Source organism: Xiphophorus maculatus, chromosome 16 (assembly GCF_002775205.1).
Source record: "Xiphophorus maculatus strain JP 163 A chromosome 16, X_maculatus-5.0-male, whole genome shotgun sequence".
Classification (NCBI taxonomy): domain Eukaryota; kingdom Metazoa; phylum Chordata; class Actinopteri; order Cyprinodontiformes; family Poeciliidae; genus Xiphophorus; species Xiphophorus maculatus.
Window position 1 is genome coordinate 19,629,114 of NC_036458.1, and position 17,261 is coordinate 19,646,374.

General features: G+C 41.5%; 2 protein-coding genes across 2 annotated transcripts; one reads left to right on the forward strand and one right to left on the reverse strand.

Moving 5' to 3' along the window:
* The first annotated feature begins 260 nt into the window (after positions 1-260).
* kdelr3 (KDEL endoplasmic reticulum protein retention receptor 3) lies at positions 261-3,765 on the forward strand. Its single transcript, XM_005803334.3, has 5 exons — positions 261-627; positions 995-1,095; positions 2,185-2,343; positions 2,452-2,704; positions 2,783-3,765. Exons 1-5 carry the CDS (start codon positions 537-539, stop codon positions 2,824-2,826), a joined length of 648 nt encoding a protein of 215 aa, XP_005803391.1. The 5' UTR covers positions 261-536; the 3' UTR covers positions 2,827-3,765.
* LOC102237951 (GTPase IMAP family member 4-like) lies at positions 2,955-16,894 on the reverse strand. The gene is made up of 2 exons (XM_023349333.1): positions 16,730-16,894; positions 2,955-4,812 (listed from the first exon to the last, which is right to left on the reverse strand). Exons 1-2 carry the CDS (start codon positions 16,758-16,760, stop codon positions 3,797-3,799), a joined length of 1,047 nt encoding a protein of 348 aa, XP_023205101.1. The 5' UTR covers positions 16,761-16,894; the 3' UTR covers positions 2,955-3,796.
* Positions 16,895-17,261: the final 367 nt, after the last annotated feature.

A 17,261-nucleotide genomic window follows, 5' to 3' on the forward strand; every position in this document is an offset into this window, starting at 1 on the left:
AATGATGAGCTTTCAAAATAAAAGTTTTACAATTTCATTGCCCAAAAACACACAAAGAATTTAGCTTAAAATGACCACAAAACGACAGCTTATGTTTTTGTCTCTGAGTGAAACGCGTGTATGAGGCTTTTTCTTTGCTATTTTAGATGGGTTAAATCTGAACCAAGAGTAAGCACTTTTATTTTGAAAGCACAGACAGAAAACGACGTAACTGTCAGATTCTAATGGGGCTAGCTTGACAGCCACGTCACCTCCTCTTCCCAGCTTCGCCTCTGCAACCATCGTTGCTCTCTCATGCCAGAAGTCTGTTCGGGGAAATTGCGGACTTTTTTTTTTTTTTTTTTTTTTTAAACCTGTTGACATACGCATATTTCAGACAAGCGGCCAACGGAGCCGTCTAACGTCAACTGCGAAGCTGCTAGCTTGTTTTTTCCTCTCTTAATCTGCTCCGAGCTCATTTTCCCTTTGTGGGTCAACAACTCAGAAGTCAGTGTTGTGGGAGTTTGAAGGCCTGTGAAGACTTTAGGTGCGACAGGATGAACATCTTTCGGCTGGCAGGTGACGTGTCCCATTTGGTGGCTATTCTCATCCTGTTGATGAAGATATGGAGGTCCAAATCTTGTGCTGGTGAGCTCCCTCAGAAATCACTGATTTCCTGCTGTGTGTAAATGTACGGCGTCGCTGTAGGCGTGTGTGTGTTTGCAGTGTAAATGCTTCATTTCCTGATGGTTTGCATGCTCACCATAAAGCCTTTTGTAGTCACTAAAAAAATACTAATTTTATGGTTGCCGTTTGCACAGTTATGGTTGCAGTTACGTTTACTTGCATGTGTGTAAAGGCTACGTGGCAGTGTCAACAAACCACAGTGCTCCGCCTACTTTATCACGCTGGGGTTATCATTACACTCAATTATGTCGACTGTTAATGCTAATAATTAGCTTGAAGGTGCTATTATCCACTGCTGCTCATAATCAAGCTTTCCTCTGTCTCGTAGGCATCTCTGGGAAGTCTCAGGTGCTGTTTGCACTTGTTTTTACCACCAGGTACCTTGACCTATTCACAGTCTACATTTCAGCCTACAACACAGTCATGAAGGTATGTTGGAGAACTCACACTGTTTAATGGCCTTTCTTCCAAAGATTAAGTGTGGGGATTAAGTAACAGTGTTGTTCTCCGTTAGGTGAGCCACTTGTAACTTCCCCTCTGCACATTTACAGATTCATTTTCATAAATTTAGAGTAACGTGATGTATTTCAAGCATTTATTTGTGTTCGTTTCACAAAAACCTGCATGAGACCAATAGAAAAAAAATAAAAAATACAGAGAGTAAAACGTTGCGGTCTTCACCGTCACAGGGTAGAGTACCGTCCAGCAGACACTCAACACAATGAGACTAAAGACGTATTTGCTTAAAGAAGCTGGCTGTTTATAGAGTGTTGAATCCAAGCATGTGAAGCTAAGTGGATGGAAAAAGAGTGTGACTGAGGTGTGCATAAGAAATGGGGATGACTGCAGCCTCGAGGGGACTGTGAAGCAAAGTCCATATGTAGGCTTGGTGGGGAGAAGATGCACACAACGTTTTACAAGAGTTTCATCCCCCCCCCACACACACACACGTCTTCATCAACATGTCGATGCAACGTCTAAAACATCAAACAGCCCAACATTTAGTGCTTCAGAAAATGTCATTACTATGATTGCAGTTCTCTGGCCGATCAGTGATCGTTAAAAAGCCTGACCTGCTGATTCCGATTTCCAATTTTTGGCCGGTACCGATTTTATTTTAAAAGGTTGCTAAATGTAACGACTGAGTTGGCGACAGTGGGGTGACTATTAATACCAATGCATATGCAGACGTGACCTGGTGAACGGGACTTTCGCTCTCACGGCAGAGCGAAAGAGGACAGTGGGTGATTTTCAGACCTTTGTGGAGGTAGATAAGATCAATAGAGAAGATCGGTTTCTTATGCAAGTATTGGCCAATTTCCCACAGTTAGGGAACTGTCTGAATAAAGGATTGACACACAGAGTTTAAATGAACTATCAGCTACCTCATATGTTAGCAATTCAATGAGTTGAGCAGCTCTTTTCCGCAGTAGTGATGCAAAGCAGGTAGCTTTGTGCAAAGCAGCAAGTGATGAGTTGAAGGTCGTATCTGTAATCATTGTTTGACTCTGTTCCCAGGTGGTGTTTCTGGCTCTGTCCTATGCTACGGTGTATTTGATCTACATGCGCTTCAGGAACTCGTACGATTCAGAGAATGACACATTCAGAGTGGAGTTCTTGCTGGTTCCGGTGATCGGCCTGTCCTTCCTGGAGAACTATGCCTTCACTCCACTAGAGGTAAACGAATACGAGTCCGTAGGTCCTGGAAACTCTTTCGTTTTTGTTTTTTTTTACGTGGTCAAGGTAGAAACGGACATGTTTCCCTCTCCTCGATCTTTCCTCCAGATCTTGTGGACCTTCTCCATCTTCCTAGAGTCCGTTGCCATAATGCCCCAGCTCTTCATGATCACCAAGACGGGCGAGGCGGAGTCCATCACCACCCACTACCTGTTCTTCCTCGGCCTCTACAGGGCCCTGTACATAGCCAACTGGGTGTGGCGCTACCACACCGAGGGCTTCTATGACCAGATCGCCATCGTGTCCGGAGTCGTTCAGACCATTTTCTACTGCGACTTCTTTTACCTTTACGTCACGAGGGGTGAGGAAATCGCACGCCTACTTCTGTCTCCCGAGGGAAAAAGGGTGCGTTCTCACGGTTTGTTGTCTCTTTTTGCAGTTCTCCGAGGAAGAGGGAAGATGAGCCTGCCGATGCCGGTTTAGGTTTTACGTCAGTGCCTGCCACAGTTCAGCGTCGCGGCAGAATCCTTTCGCCTTTCCCTGTAGCTGTACTTTAGGAAAAGGGACTAAAGGTCTTATATTTGTAGACCAAAATTAAATAGATTTTTTTTTGTTTTGTTTGACTGGTACTTTAAGTCTGTGTTCGTGCATAATCGTATAAGTGCGTATGCAACAATGCGCTACGGATGTGTCATTCTGCTCATCGCCGGTGAACGCCGTGGCTCTCTACAGATTACAGCGTGCAGAGTGTGTATTTTTTGTCCCAACATTTCCTTTTCAGAAACTGCTTTTGACTCTGAAGTTTTTCAAAATAACCAGCCTGGTTTTTGTACTAACAGTCTTGAATGTCGAATGCATGAAAACAAACTTTTAGGTTGTTCCAGCAGGTGTTTTGAGCACTCAGGTAGACCGCAGCTTTAAACTAAACATCACCAAACGTCCAGGCCTACATGTGAAAACCCAATGTTTTATTTTCTCACAGATTCATAGGCACTCCCTGAATAACTTACTGTATTTACTATTGCCAAGTTTGTTACGGTTATTTCTTGTTTACCTTGTCTTGTGTAATTTTTGTTGTTGTTGTTGGGGGGGGGGGAAGGGGTAAAAAAAAGGGCTTAAAATCATATTGTGTTATGAAAAGCCAAAGAAGCTGCAGTAGCTAAACTTTCTCGTTTCTTTTTTAATTTCAAAAGTGTTAGTCAAAGAAATCAGAAACCCAAATTTTTTTTCTTTTTATTACGCGAGGAATTCTCTTTACTCAAAGATCTGGTCATGTTTTGTTTTCAGAAACATTCGCACTACTTCCCAGTCTCAAAGTGCTCTTAAGATGAAAGTGTTTGATGTGATCAACAGAACGCTGTTGCGAGTTTTCCTTTCAACGCGTCGCGTCTTTGTAATAAAGGTTATCCATCTTGATTCAGAGACTCAAACCAACATGTTGTCGGCGAGTCTGTCAGTGCAGCAGAGTTTTCTTGTGTTTCTGCAGCACCTTGCTGCCTTCTTTCACCGCTCCCTCCAGCACTTTCGCAGCCGATTTGATGGAGAGCGGCGACGCCGCCAGACCCATCGCCTTCTCCACCACCTTCACCTTCTTCACTGGTTTGCTTTTGTCCTTTCCCATGATGCCTGCCCCCTCTGCTGCTCCTCTGCCCAGTGCAGTTACCAGCTCGCACCAGAACAACCTTTCGGCTCTCTTCCTGGCTTCCTCTGCCTCTTTCCTCGCTCTCTCCAAGTCTTCTGCGTTCTCCTTTCCTTCAGTTTCCTTGAGAGACGCCGGACGTTTGGCTCCTCTCTCCTCCAGTGTCCTCTCCCATGCCTCCCTTATTGTACTCTCAGCCTCCTTGTACATCACGTTGCTGTAGCAGCTGCCTCGGTTGTTTGAAACAATCTCGTCAATCTTTTTAAGAAGGTTTAAGACTTGCTCTGGGGACTCCGACGTCCCTTCTTGCCTGCTGTTGTCAAAGACGTGATACCCCCCGTGGCAGCTGCTGACAAACCCAGACAGTTCCGGACTCTCGTCCAGAAAGGACTCAACCGATTTGCCTCGGAGCTGGTCGCCCCAGGTGAATAGGACCATGGTGAATCTGGATACCTCGGCCCCAAACATCGCCTTGATCCACTCCAAGGTCTCTCGCTCCTCCTGGGTGTACCTGCCTAGCTGCAGGGTCACCAAAAACACGTGGGGTCCTGGGGAGTACAAGCTAACGCTCTGACCCACCTCGGCCATGACTTCCTGTGGGGACAGGTCTGTATGGAAGAACCCTGGGGTGTCGATTACCGAGACACTCCGACCACCTGCTGTCCCGGTCTGTCTCCTGCACCTTGCGGTGATAGAAGAGGGGGACAACTCAACCCAGAAGGCCGGTCTACCCAGCATGGTGTTTCCTGAGGAGCTTCTGCCCGTCCCAGTCCTGCCCAGCAGTACAATCCTCAAAGGCTCCGTCTTTGATTCGAGAGATGGCCGACTGGCTGAAAAAGAAAGAAACACACAAACTTTGTTGATGCTTTCTTGCATAGTGTCCCCTATCCTGCATAGCTATTAAAAAGCCATTATACAAGTGTTGTATGCAGTAGCGGTAGGTTCTGCACTGCACGGTAATAAGAGCTGCTGTGCAGCGCGCATCCAAACCTCCAGAGCTCTGTTGGAAGATAAGCAAGCAAAACAATGTCGCAAAAAAGAGGAACTTATCCTTCAGGGAGCGAGGATAGAATAAAGACAAGATAAAGATATGGGTTTTTTTTCTTGGTAACGTAATGTTTATGAGAAAGATTTGTGGAGCTGCTAATAGAAACTTGATAGCGACCTGGAACGGTCCGGTTCAGCAGCCGAACATTTATGCTACAATGTTTGTATTGGTGTGAAACCGAGTTTTAACTTTAAATGAGTTGATTCTCGTGGTTGGTTTAGTATATTTCTGAGGGGTTTTTGGCTTCAAAACGGCGTGTTTGATAAAGTTTGATAATAATTCAAACTTTTCAATGTCTGACATTGTCTAGCAAAATGTTTTTTACATCAGGCTACATGGCTGCTGCATTAATAAATCAAATGAGCTACTCTTTCTGTAGTTGGCAATACATGTTAGTTTGCTGCTGTGCACGATCATTGGGGCCTGCCATGCAAAGCAATGGCAGGAACCTATTACTCTACACCCAACAAGGGTCTCTTTAATCTTTATTTTTCTTCCGTAACCGTTAATGCGGCTCATGCCGCTGCGTGCACACCTACAAATGAGGTATCAAAACGTGCCGAAAATTCACGCCATTGGAGCTATTACTTTTGGTGGGATTCGGGGTTAACGTGGCGACATAATTCGCAAAAAACTACGAAAAAACCCCATTATAAGTCAATGGGAAAAATCCTAAAAATATCCTATTTTTGAGGATTTTCTGTGTCGTCACGAATTCACGTAGAAATGCCATTCAAATTTCATTTTGTAGATACGTCTGTGATCTCTTCGAAAGTGAAGACGGCTCGTCGATACCAGTTACGGTTTGTCCACAATTTGTCTCTAAGCGACCCAAAGTTTCTCATTTTTCCTAAAATTAGAGTGTGCCTCAGACTGATTGCCCCTCTGCTAGAGTGAGAAATGAAGAAAATTTTTGACCCCAAAATAATTTTGAAATCGCCATCACGCCCACAAATATCGCACGATTGGTATCAAAATCGGTCCTGACATTGATATGCATGCCTGCTCCGGTAAAATGTTTTCGAAATTTATCTAGACCGTACGGTTTTCTGTCACGGTGCTTCAGAGCATAGTCATGCGACAGGATTTTCTGAGGCTCTCTGAGGCTGTCTCCCATGTATTTGACTAAAATTTCAGATCTGGGCTTACAGTACGCCATGGTTGTTGCTTTTCTTCCTGCTTACACGTATCGGGACGCAGAATAGTGACGTTTGTCGAGTATCAATGACATTCAGGTTGGATGAATCCCACCAGGACGTTAGATCACCTTTGAATCGGATACGCATCCGATCGGTCTGTGTCTTTCTAAGCAGTCATTCCTCCTGTTGCTTCTTATCATTAATGGGTGTTTATGTGTTCAGTTTTAAATTTTTCTTATAGAGAGACTGGTCCCTCTATTGTGAATTTCTTTCAATAATCAATTGACATTACAACGACTTAATAGCCTTATAATTATAATGGATGAATAAATGTTTGTTTTTAGTTTCACCAAGGGATTGTGCCTCTTCCTGAAAACCAACAAAGGCAGCAGAAAGTTTTCTGTGCATGGAGATTCAAATTAAAGTGGGCTTCATGCATAACACTCAGGGTGGCCATGGTGACAGGACGTCAGGCTCTTCAGGAGTTGAACCCCTCTGAGATCAAAAATCACAGGAAGGCTGAAGCGAACCGCTTTGGCTGTTTTTGTTTGAGCCACGATGTGACTGTTTGGAAGTTTACGCTTTCTTTAAAACTCTTTGACACTTGATGATAGACTTGATGTACTTTGATATTTAAATATTGATGTGAAAGCAGGCGAATGCTCGTGTTCTTGTTGGAGCTCTTTAACAAATTCTATTAAATCTAGCCATGAATGCTTATATGATTGCTTTTTCTCTAATAGATTGATTACAATAGCCTGTCATCAGCAATAGTTGATTCTGACTATCTGTAGTTTTATTGTCTTATTTGCCCAGTTTTCTCTGTCTTACTTTTCAGATACAAGATTGTTTTATTTCGGAGCTTACTCATTTTCTTTTCTTTCCTTTGCCATCCTCTTACGGTGTCTCTCAGTTTCAACCTCCACACTTGACTTATTCTTGTTTTTCTAACAGACTCTTAATCGGCAATTACTACAGCAACAAAAAAGGTTATGCACAGGAGTTGACAGAATTGTGTTGTCATGGGATGTGCTAAAGGCAAAACGCAGCATCCACTGAGTTTAATGATCCTGAGTGCCTCTGTTTAAAATCTGTCTCTAAATCACACATGTACATGACACAGTTGGTTAAAGAGCTGCGAGTGTGATTTTGCCTACATGGATGCACACAAGCAGGCCGTCGATGATGGATGACCTCAAGTTTTGGATAAACCATATTTGCATCAGTCTGCTTTCCTAAAATGGCAACGTTTCGTAGTCAAATTACTGAGTTTATTTATACAGAGCTGGTTTACAACAAGACATATCAAAACAAACATTTCTATTTCATATAGAACCAATTTTTTCAAATCAATCTGGCTGTAAAGACAGGTTATATACATTCCAATTCAATCCCAGTTGTATTACAATTAAGTTAGTTTGTAATGCCAGCTGGCTCAAATTTAATTGGTCAAGCAACGATTAAGTATGTCATAAGAAAAAAAAAAATGATGGTATCACACTGTCAATTGTACATCATTCATTCTAAGGCACGTGCAAAGTATGTAACAGGATGTATTGCAAATGAGAAATAGCCTACATATAGATTTGACGGAAGTTGATGTTTCAGAAAACTTTTAACTTCACATTTGAATCTACCTTTAATGGGGCGTCAGATAAACCAACATGAGTAAAAGACAGGAAAAAGCAGGCAGCTCTTGGCTCATATGGCTCACAAAAAACATTGTACGTTAACATTATTGCTCTCTTAGTGAATGATGCAAATTTTATTAATTTACTTATTCATGTATTTATCTCTTTATTATGTAAAAGACAGGAAGCAGAGTCACGATAAAACTTAAAGCAACAACTGTGAAACACTATGGGGAAAAAACTGTCAAACAGAAGAAGTTTTTGCCTGAATAGTCTGCATCTCTGTGTTTTTTTTAGAAAACGTTTCAGCATAGGTAATACAACTTGGTATAAGTTGGTATGGGTATAGAACTTGCTGCTGGTCCTCTCTGAAGTCTCAGCCCTCTTTGTTTGCTGGGATCAGAAGCTTTTTTCTGCTGTAGCTTCCTAATTCCTCAAAAAGCATGTGGTGATACATATATATGTTTTGCCTTCTTTGATTTTTGTTTCCATTCAATTTAAATAAAATGTCTCAAGATAATTGGGGCCTGCCCATAGCAATGCATAAGGAGAGCAGTGACTGACTTGCGAAGGGACAAGGGAGCACTGGGACCACCAGGGGCCGATGAGGGAGGACTGGGAGACACGACATAAAAATGAATGACAGGAGTTTGAACCTCCCGAGGTTCTAAGAGAGCAGTTGTTTGGATCCTGGCAGAGCTTTTTACCGTGTGCGGTTCTGGTGGGTCGTCGGTTTATGAGCTTCTTTGATGTTTGCCGAACTGGTCCATAAATTTATGCAAAACTGTAAGCTTGAATACAATAACTTAAACTTACTACCTGTCTCTTGGTGTTTTATTCACACTCGGCTCCTCAGCCGAACCTTTCTGACTGCCTATTACCATATTTGTAGTCAGGCGCCTAGCCTTAGTTAGCAATACATGTGACTTTATCCACAACAACATAGAAGCACAATTTATGCTGTTATGGGAAGATTCTTACTTGGCCTCACTAGAAGCTCAACAATTCAGAGTTTCTGATAAATCCTTTATTGTCACTAGCTAAATATCATATTCATTGTTCCAGGTAGAGGAAGCCATGCCTTGCTGCATTTTACCATGAAGTTAAGTTTTATATCCCGACCATCAAAGACAAAAAATAGATATTAAAACAATTGAAATCTGTATTGCTTTGAATGTACAGTTGGGAACCGAAGCCCCTTAGCTTGTTGCAATGTTTGTTGCAATGATTATTGCAACAAACTTAGCTTTTTCTTTTTCTTGAACATGTTTATCTGTATTTGTTTTTTCTCGAGGCAGAACAAATGTTTCTCTCTGTCGTTATACAGTGTTAATAAAGTTTTTTTTTAAAAAAAAACATCCCCCCCTTCCCCCCCCACACCCAACAGACTTCTTGTGGCTATGATGTTGAACTGTGATGTCACACATCCTGTTTGTGACATCACTGGTGACTGTCTTTGTATTCCCAGATTCCACAGAGAAATTCATTTGCAGTTTAAGGTTCGAACGAGAAAGAAACGATGGCGGAGAAAGATTTCACGTTACAAAAGTTAGAGATTCTCCAGAAGAACCAGATGAAGCTGAACAGTGAAAATGAGCAGCTTCAGAAAACAGTGGAGAGTCTGAAGAGGAAACTAGAGAGACTGAACAGGACCGATGACTCAACAAATTGGCATGTAGAGAATTGCAAACTCATAAGTTCGAATGGGTATTATAAAAAACAAATGATTAAAGTTAATTTGGAATTGGAGGAAGCAAGAACAACAATTGAAAGAATGCAAAATGATTATTGCAACATGCAACAATTAACAATTAAACTAGAACGGAAGCGGGCCATGGCAAAAAATGACGCGGAAAAATCTTTAAAAGAAAAGTCAGAAAAACTGCTGTGCCTTACTAGGGAGAACGAGGAATTAAATAAGCAGATCGTGACTTTAAAAATCAAGATAGACAGAATGGAATCCAGGGTGGAAAAAACCAAGATTGAGCCACAAATTGATCAAACACAGGAGGAAGAAACACCAAGACCGAATATATTCCGGAGAGTTGGGCGTATTTTTGTTGACATGTATAATTCGGGAACGCTGAGGTACTGGGTGCCACCCTGGATTTTTTAATAACTGAAAAAAATTTCAGGTAACTGGACGTAATTATTGGGGGGTCACTGTGTTGTGAAAACTGGTATGAGGAGGTGGGATCATTCCAGACTAATGCAGACAACAGATCATAAAGGCCTGAGCAAGTGAATCTTGCATTTTGATTTTTTGATGATTATGGGACAAGATATTTTGAATTTACTTATGATGATCATACACCATATATAAAACTGTAATTGAAGTAATAATCAAACAATGTGTTAGATACAGAGGCAAGGGAAAAAGGCAAGTCCGAACATGTCTGGACTTGCCCCAGAGCTGTGTCCCAATTAAGGATCTGAAACTAAGATGGTCACGAGGAAAGTAAGGGAGGGAAGCAGGGTATATGTGGGAATGGCTGGGACTTTCCGATGAGGTAGTTGCATGCTCAAGAGGTCATTTACGCCTTATAGAGGCATGGGTTGAAAGGGTATATAAGGCCAAGGGGACCAAGAAGAGAGGTCTGGCACCCTGGAGCCATGGGGAAGTTGAGACTTCGCACCGCCAGAAGGGACAAGACCCCTTGACCCTCAGCCCTGGTTCCTGATTTGGCTGCCTTACTCTGCCTCAACCCTAGGATCTCAAAGTTGCAGCAACAGACTTGGAGAAAAGACAAAGGTGACTGAGTGATGAAGATCTGAAGTGTTCGAAGGACAACAGCCAGGTCTGCTTTGCTTCTATTTCAAAGAGGATTTTGACTAGTCTGTAACAAGCGCACGTTGTACTTAGAGGGGGCGCTACCGTTAATAGGAGTGGTTATTGAGGTTGTGCAGGTGTGAGGGCTACTCAGCTGATTGCTTCTTAACTGGAAAAGGCCATAACTCTTGGACTGTAGGTAGTTAAAGGCTAGTTGAGTCTCCTTCGACACCAGCGTAGATAGATCATCTCTACTAGACTTGCTTCAGGGTAATACTCCAAGGCTTAGAGATTTTTTGGACCCGTTGGACGGAGAGCTGGTCAGTAGTCACTCCTTGGATGTTGTGAGGTTGAGGGCGGGGCTGACTATTGCGTAACGACAGCTGGTACCATAACGCTGTGGGGTTAGCGACAGCAGAGAGGAGAACTTGGGGGGTAGCTGGTACCAGGATGTTTGAGGATAGCGCCAGCAGAGAGGGGAGCTTGGGGGGTTGCTGGTACCAGGATGTTTGGGGATAGCGACAGCAGAGAGGGGAGCTTGGGGGGTTGCTGGTACCAGGATGTTTGGGGATAGCGACAGCAGAGAGGGGAGCTTGGGGGGTTGCTGGTACCAGGATGTTTGGGGATAGCGACAGCAGAGAGGGGAGCTTGGGGGGTTGCTGGTACCAGGATGTTTGGGGATAGCGACAGCAGAGAGGGGAGCTTGGGGGGTTGCTGGTACCAGGATGTTTGGGGATAGCGACAGCAGAGAGGGGAACTATCATTGTTTCCTCAAGAAATGCTTTACAAATGTCACAGTTAAGACTTTTAAGACATGCATATTAAATGTGCAGCTATTCACATGAAGTATTTAAAATAAGTTATGCTTTATGACAGGGGTGTCCAAAGTCGGTCCTGGAGGGCCGGCAGCCTGCATGTTTTAGTTCTCTCCCTGGTTTAACGCACCTGCCTCAAATGATGGCTCGTTAGAAGACCTAAAGTTTGTTGGTACCACCAGGGAGAGAACTAAAACGTGCAGGATGCCGGCCCTCCAGGACCGACTTTGGACACCACTGCTTTATGATATTTTCTTTGCAGAAAAGACAATACAACAATAGTTAATTGAGAACTTTCTAAGCTCTTCTGGATGCAGATCAGAGCATGTTTACTTAGGGAATATTAGAGCAGTTTACCATATATTTATTTCTCTGTTTTCTTAATTAACTAAGTGGGAGGAGACATTAGAGAAGGAAAAGTGGAAAAGACAGAATTATTAAAGTAGAAGTTTAAAGTATACCGTTGTCTTTCTCATTCACCCAGATTCCTTAGATCAGGGGTCACCAACCTTTTAGAAACTGGGAGCTACTTCACGGGTCCAGAGTAACACGAAGGGCTACTTGTCTGATACAGACATAAATTGTCTTGGCTATATATATATATATATATATATATATATATATATATATATATATATATATATATATATATATATATATATGATTACATGCTGCCTGATCATGTTAATGTTAGGGACTACTGACAGTAGTTATCAGTAATAATTTACCATGGCAGCTATGGTTAATTGCTATTATGTGATCAGAAGTTCTTAGTTCAGAGTTTTGAGTTTGATTCCCTTTTGGAGCTTTTCTGTGTGATTCTAAATTGCCCACAAGTGACTGAGAGTTTGGATTGTTGCAGCAGCAGCTGTACAGCTGGACGCACTGAGAGATTTTCCTTTAAATTAAAAAAAGAAAAGTTATTGTATTTCTATTATCCAACCCTGTTTACTAATAAAATTATGGAGAAGAAAAAGTTCTTTTGTGCCAAAACATCTTGTATGTAGCGCGCATCAGTGTGAGTCTGTGGGGGTCAAAGGGCACCCAAAGCCTAAATCCTATTGGTCAGTTTGCTTTTCCTGTGAGCTAAAAATGATGAGTGGAGTTTGAACCTCCCGTAGTTATAAGATTTCGCCAATCCTCCTCTTTCCGTGGATCTCACTGCTTCGCTTCAATGTCTTTATTATTTAGCATCGTTTGTGTAAAAAAAAAGAAAAAAGAAATAAAAGGGTGCGCTGCTTTAGTGGTTTAGTTTTGTGCCGATGTTTGCGCGTTGGAGAGGTGGTTGTGCTCCTGCAGGTCAGGTGCAGTGATAGTTTTGTACCTTCCAATCTGTCAGACATTTTTTTTCGACATCTGCTTGTGTCAGCCCGCAGGTGACCCGTCAGCTGTTCAGTTCGCAAAATCACAAAAAAGCTAATAAACCGACAACCCGCCAGAACCGCGCACTGTAAAAAGCTCAGGCAGAACCTGAGGTTCAAATGATGAGTGGTTCAAACTCCAGTCATCATTTTTAACTCACAGAAAAAGAAAACTGACCTATAAGATTTAGGCTTCGGCGTTCCCCACCTCACCAACTTAAAACTCTGAACTAAGAACGTCTGACCACAATATAGCAATTAACCATAGCTGTCCTTACTGATAACTATTGTGCATAGTCCCTAACATTAATATGATCAGGCAGCATGTAATCATATTTACTTAAATGAATTTTTGTTGTAAAGAAAATTTATGTCTGTATCAAACAAGTAGCCCTTCGTGTTACTCTGAACCTGTGAAGTAGCTCCCAGTCTCAAAAAGGTTGGTGACCCCTGGTCTAAAAATAGCCAGACTTACCATGATTTTATGTAAAAAGAAATCAACTGTTAAGTACTATTTTTTAAAAAAAGAAATGGTTTCCACTAGTATTTTAACCATTTTCTTTCTTTCCAACAAGAATCCAAACAAGTGTTTGTAGTTGGAAGTTCTCTTTTCCATGACATCATCTTCATTCCAAATTTCTAAAATCTTCAACATTTCAAGGTTAGAAAATTTGTATCCCTAACCTTCTTGAAAACAAGAAGGTTAAAACAAGAATGTCTTGCATGGCAGGCACCTATTGTTCCACACCTAATAAAACTTCTCTTTATTGGGGCCTAATATTAGCCTGCATTATCTTGTTATTTCAGGTTAAGGCACTGGCTTGCGCAGATAGTGCCTATCTATTAGCTTTAGCCTTTGACCTAATGCTAATAGATAGGACTACAAAAAGCCATATCTCTAGTTCTAACTAACACTGAATTAAAACAGAGGGCTGAGCTGCCATTTATGTAGAACTACTGGCTGTTTTGCCAGTAAATAACTCATTTAACCCAAACAACAATTCTATATGAAGCTTACTGAAAATTTCAAGATAAAAGCCTCAATATCCCTCTGAGGATAGTCACAGATTGACTTCCATGCATTTCTGAAAAATTTCTGAGCTCAGCACACACCATCTTTCTCTCATCGCTGTTATTACTGTGAGTGAGGTAGAGAATATGAATCGTGGTACTATTGGAGACGACAAATAGCCCTCTCAGATGCTTCAAACGGTTTTCAAGTACGTATCACGGTTCCCGAACGGGAAGGAGTTGTTAGGACTGCTTTTTTCTGTCAAACTGGCTGGCTCAAAGAAATGGAATTCTGTCAGCCCTGAGTGTCTGACAGACAGGCTTCATTACCATAGCAACAGAACAAAGAACAGGACAGAGCAGTGCAGCTGATTAGGACTACAAAAACGCATCACTGTAGTTCTAACTATGGCAGAACATGCAGGTTAGAACTACAACATGGCAGAACTGTCAGTTACTACAGAGGAGGACTGAGTCTGCCTTTAGAACTACTTGTGTTTTGGGCATTTTATAGCTGATTTTACCCAACCATTGTTACACATGGGATTAGTGTGGCCATTTTAAATTAATCTTAATAAAAATGTCAAAATAAAAGCCTTGACAGTTTTTACATCAGGTAATTGCTCTTTCGGGCATTATATAACTGATTTCACCCAATCGCTGTTACTCATGGGATTAGTTTGGACATTTAAAATGAAGCTTACTGAACATTTCAAAATAAAAGCCTGAATATTCCTCTCAGATCTTTCAGAAAAACAAACTACTTCAAACTACTGGAATTCTGTCTCTTCCTGTCTGCTTCATCACGCGACAGCTGAGCTGCTCTTTAGAACTACAATGACTCAAGGTTAGGACTACAACATGGCGGAACTGTCAGTTACTACAGAGGAGGACTGAGCCGGCCTTTAGAACTACTTGTGTTTTGGGCATTTTATAGCTGATTTTACCCAACCATTGTTACACATGGGATTAGTGTGGCCATTTAAAATGAAGCTTATTAAACATTTCAAAATAAAAGCATTGACAATTTTTACATCAGGTAATTGCTCTTTTGGGCATTATAGAAACGATTTAACCCAATCACTGTTACTCATGGGATTAGTTTGGACATTTAAAATGAAGTATACTTAAAATTTCAAAATAAAAGCCTTAATACTCCCCTCTGGTTAGTGCACGGCCGTAGGCGGTGCAATAATTTTAGCCTGTATTATCTTTCTCTCTTAGGTTAGTGCGCTGCCTTTCATAGCAAGGCAGTACATTAACATTAGCACAAACATTAGCACTTCACTGCCCTCCACTAGTGCACCGCCATAGGTGATGCAATAATATTACCTTGCATTATCTTTTTCTCTCAGGTCAGGTCACTGTCTTGCGCAGTAGCTAATCTTAGCATTGATGCTAATTTTTAGCATCCGAACACTGGGTCCAAACCGACAGGCACACTTTGGCAGGCCCCAGTTAAATTTCTTCAGGAATTTTCTAGTTTATATATATAAAACAAACATTAATTTTTACATCAGCTTCTAAGTTATGTGAAACTTCTCCAGTTAAAATTGTTTGAAGACACAGACTCAGCCCAGTACCGGTCCACATTCTCCGGTGAGAAAGACTCCTGGTATAAGTTACATTTTTAACTATTGTAATTACACCTAAGAAACATTAATTTAATCAAAGAATGTCATGAATATGTGTTCCATCTTAGGCTGGGCTGCACCGACTGCAGTTTTCTGGCCGATCCCTGGTTACCGATCTTCAAAAAGCCTGACATACGTCCAGTATAATTTCATGTCACAACCAGAGTTTGTAAGTTTAGCAGGTTTTTGAATGATTTAATAATCTGACTTTTTAATTGCAGCCGGTCCACATTGTTAGCAGAACAAGAGGGCCCCAAAACCAAATTTTACTTAAGGAGGCTTGGGCCGGCCCTGGTCTTTCTACTGATATTTTAAATAAAGGCAAAAGTTTAAAAAGATTACATATGTAAGTTACAGTTGGTGTCTTTGTAATTTGTAAGGCTTGTGTAGCAAGTACTCCTGTAAAAGTGCTTCTTCTGGGTAGTTTTTTTGGGCCTCGGCTCAAAAGGGTTTTGGGGAGGGGTCAGCTCAGCTCTCTCAAATCCCGACTGGGTAACGGCAGGTGGCTGTAAACGGTGATCCAGGTTTGGCGGGAGGTTTGTTCCTGCTAAAGGGGAGCTGTCCTTTCTACTGTTACCATATACATGCTCAGTTTGACGGATTGCTGCAAAGTTAACGGCTCAATGCAATCAACTATTTATGCAGTCAGGTCCTTTAGAACATATTTAAGTTATGAGTATAATAAACTCAACTGACAATTTATTTCTGTGTTTAAGCTAGATATAATGTTAATAGTGTTTGGTAAAGTGCATTGAGGTTACATTTGTTGGAAATAGGTGTAAAAAAAACCCAACTATCAATCAAACCGACTGAAAGACTTGCAAGTAGAGTCCTGAAGTTAACATCTTAGTCCAATATGGCATGATGCATAATGATTAGGAAAGTATCTCAAAACAGGAAAGGCTGATGTTGAAGTTGGGATTGTTGAAATTGTGCAGAAATGGTTCAATATCCTGAGGCTCAGAAGTAACCTGTGCCAGTGTGAGCCAGGGGGGCTTGTTTTTATATTTCTGTTACATTGAGCAAATTAACGACTAAATTTTTATTTAAAAACAACAAAACATTTAGTCAGTAGCAACGTTTAATAGGCTGAAATGGGGAGGGTGTGAAGTCTAGAGAACACAGAGCTCACCTGGAGAGCATGTTTACTAAATTTCATGAAGCATTACTGAAAAATATATTTTAATATTTATACCACATTACTTAAGCAGGTGGTTAAGGATTTAAAATCTGTATTAATTTTAAGTTCCGTGAATAGAGCCAAATGTAAGATGCCTGCCTGAACCACACTGCCAGTAGGGCAGAGCGAGGTCCTGCGGTATGCAGGAGGACACTTACCTTCTTGTGACGCAGCATTTTCAGATGACATCCTGTCAGGAAAATGCGATGCAAAACCTTGACTGTGATTATTATCCCTGAGCGGATAGTGAAGGAAAAAACGTCAGGTTGCCTGTTTTCTTGCTGTGACTCTGACGTCCTATTGGATGTTAAAAATAAATAAATAAAAAGGTTACATTTTCATCTAGCGTCAGAGCGCAGACGCAGCAGGGGGGAGCAGATCTCCACACTGACGCACAATTTGAGTAAGTTATTGTATGCATTAAATACTTACCGATGGTGGGAAATGCTATAATAATTAAGCAAAAGTCTATTAAATACAATACAATATTTAAAACAGTTTTTGTGAAAACTGAAGACGGTCTGTAGTTCACTTATTTGACCACTAGGAGGCAGTGATCACTCACCGTCGGGATTCCCCGGGAATCGTCGAGGTAGGCCACTAACTCACTTGACAAACATTACTCTCAGGATATTGGTCACATAAGATAAAATAAGACCAATAACACCAACTATATCTAGTTGGTGTCGT